Here is a 1,186-nt window from a genome sequence, read left to right on the forward strand (position 1 = left end):
GGTAGGAAGGGATAGGAAAAATGAAGAAATGGAAAACACTGGGAGGAACTGGGATAAGTGAGGATTATTTTGGGGATTGCAATCAATGGCATATAAAAGTATAAATTATTGAGTGGAAAACTGATTTACTCTGTAAACATTCACCCAATTTACAGCAAAAGTTAAAAAAAATTATGGTTGAACTAATTCAACACAGAGTAGTGAGGAGTGAGCCCCAGTCATTGAAAATAATGTAAGAACAGGAAACTTTTTACATTCATTTATAATAACAGCTGTTACTAAATGATGGCGTACTGGTATGGTATTGCAGGATAAGCACTGGACTGCTAATCACAAGGTTGGTGGTCAAACTCACCAGCTGTTCTTTGGAAACCCTATACAGAATCATTAAGAGACAGAACCAACTCAACAGCACTTAACAACATTAGGCGATAGGCTCGCTATGAGTCTGAATCAGCAGTGGGTTTAAGTGTTTATTAACATGCCAGGCTCTGTGTGAGGTGTCTGACATATGTTGTGTCTTCGTGTAATTTGTTCTTCACAAGAACTCAACAAGCTAGCAGATTAGCTATTATCACCCTTTGTGGGTTGTGTGTGTTTATTTTTCCAGAGGTAGTTTAGACAGCCCACTGGCCTGCATACTTCCCTCTTATTAGGGTTTGAGCAGAGCAGATCTTGGGGAGGGGCCAGCTAAGATGTGCTCTCTATCTCAGAGAGATAAAGGCCGATCCCAGGTTTTCTGGTCCTTTTCTCCTTCATTCCTTGGATCCCAAAATTCTTCAAGGCTTCAGAGAAAGTGTAGTGAATTGATTCTCATGTACCGAGAGAAGAAAATATAGAGGTGGCGGAACCAGAGGAGTTGGCTGTGGTGGCAGGACATGGCTCTCTAGAAGAATCAAAGAAAACCAGTTAAGGAACATTTGCATTGAAGCTGGTTCTAGTTCTTCAGTTCTGTCATCTTAATCACTCCCTCCCTCTAGAATCCATTAGACGTCTCTGGCTTCTAATAATCCACAAACCCACACTAGATTAGCCTTTAGTCATTGCTTCCTTTCCCTTCTCATGATGACAGTGGTGGCTAGCATGCTCACTGTGGGAGCCAGGAAATGGACAGAGCAATTTATGTGCAGTATCTCAATTTCAACAACCCTGTGAGTTAAGTACTATCATTGTTGTTGTTGTTGTT

General features: G+C 41.1%; 1 protein-coding gene across 1 annotated transcript in view; it reads right to left on the bottom strand.

Moving 5' to 3' along the window:
• Positions 1-787: 787 nt before the first annotated feature.
• PIGL (phosphatidylinositol glycan anchor biosynthesis, class L) overlaps positions 788-1,186 on the bottom strand; it is an 80,670-nt gene continuing 80,271 nt past the window's right edge. The window contains exon 7 of the mRNA XM_006875905.1: positions 788-886. Coding sequence (XP_006875967.1) covers positions 788-886 — 99 coding nt within the window. The remainder of the gene's footprint in view (positions 887-1,186) is intronic.

The sequence above is a fragment of the Chrysochloris asiatica genome, unplaced genomic scaffold (genome assembly GCF_000296735.1).
Source record: "Chrysochloris asiatica unplaced genomic scaffold, ChrAsi1.0 scaffold00346, whole genome shotgun sequence".
In the NCBI taxonomy this organism is placed as follows: Eukaryota; Metazoa; Chordata; class Mammalia; order Afrosoricida; family Chrysochloridae; genus Chrysochloris; species Chrysochloris asiatica.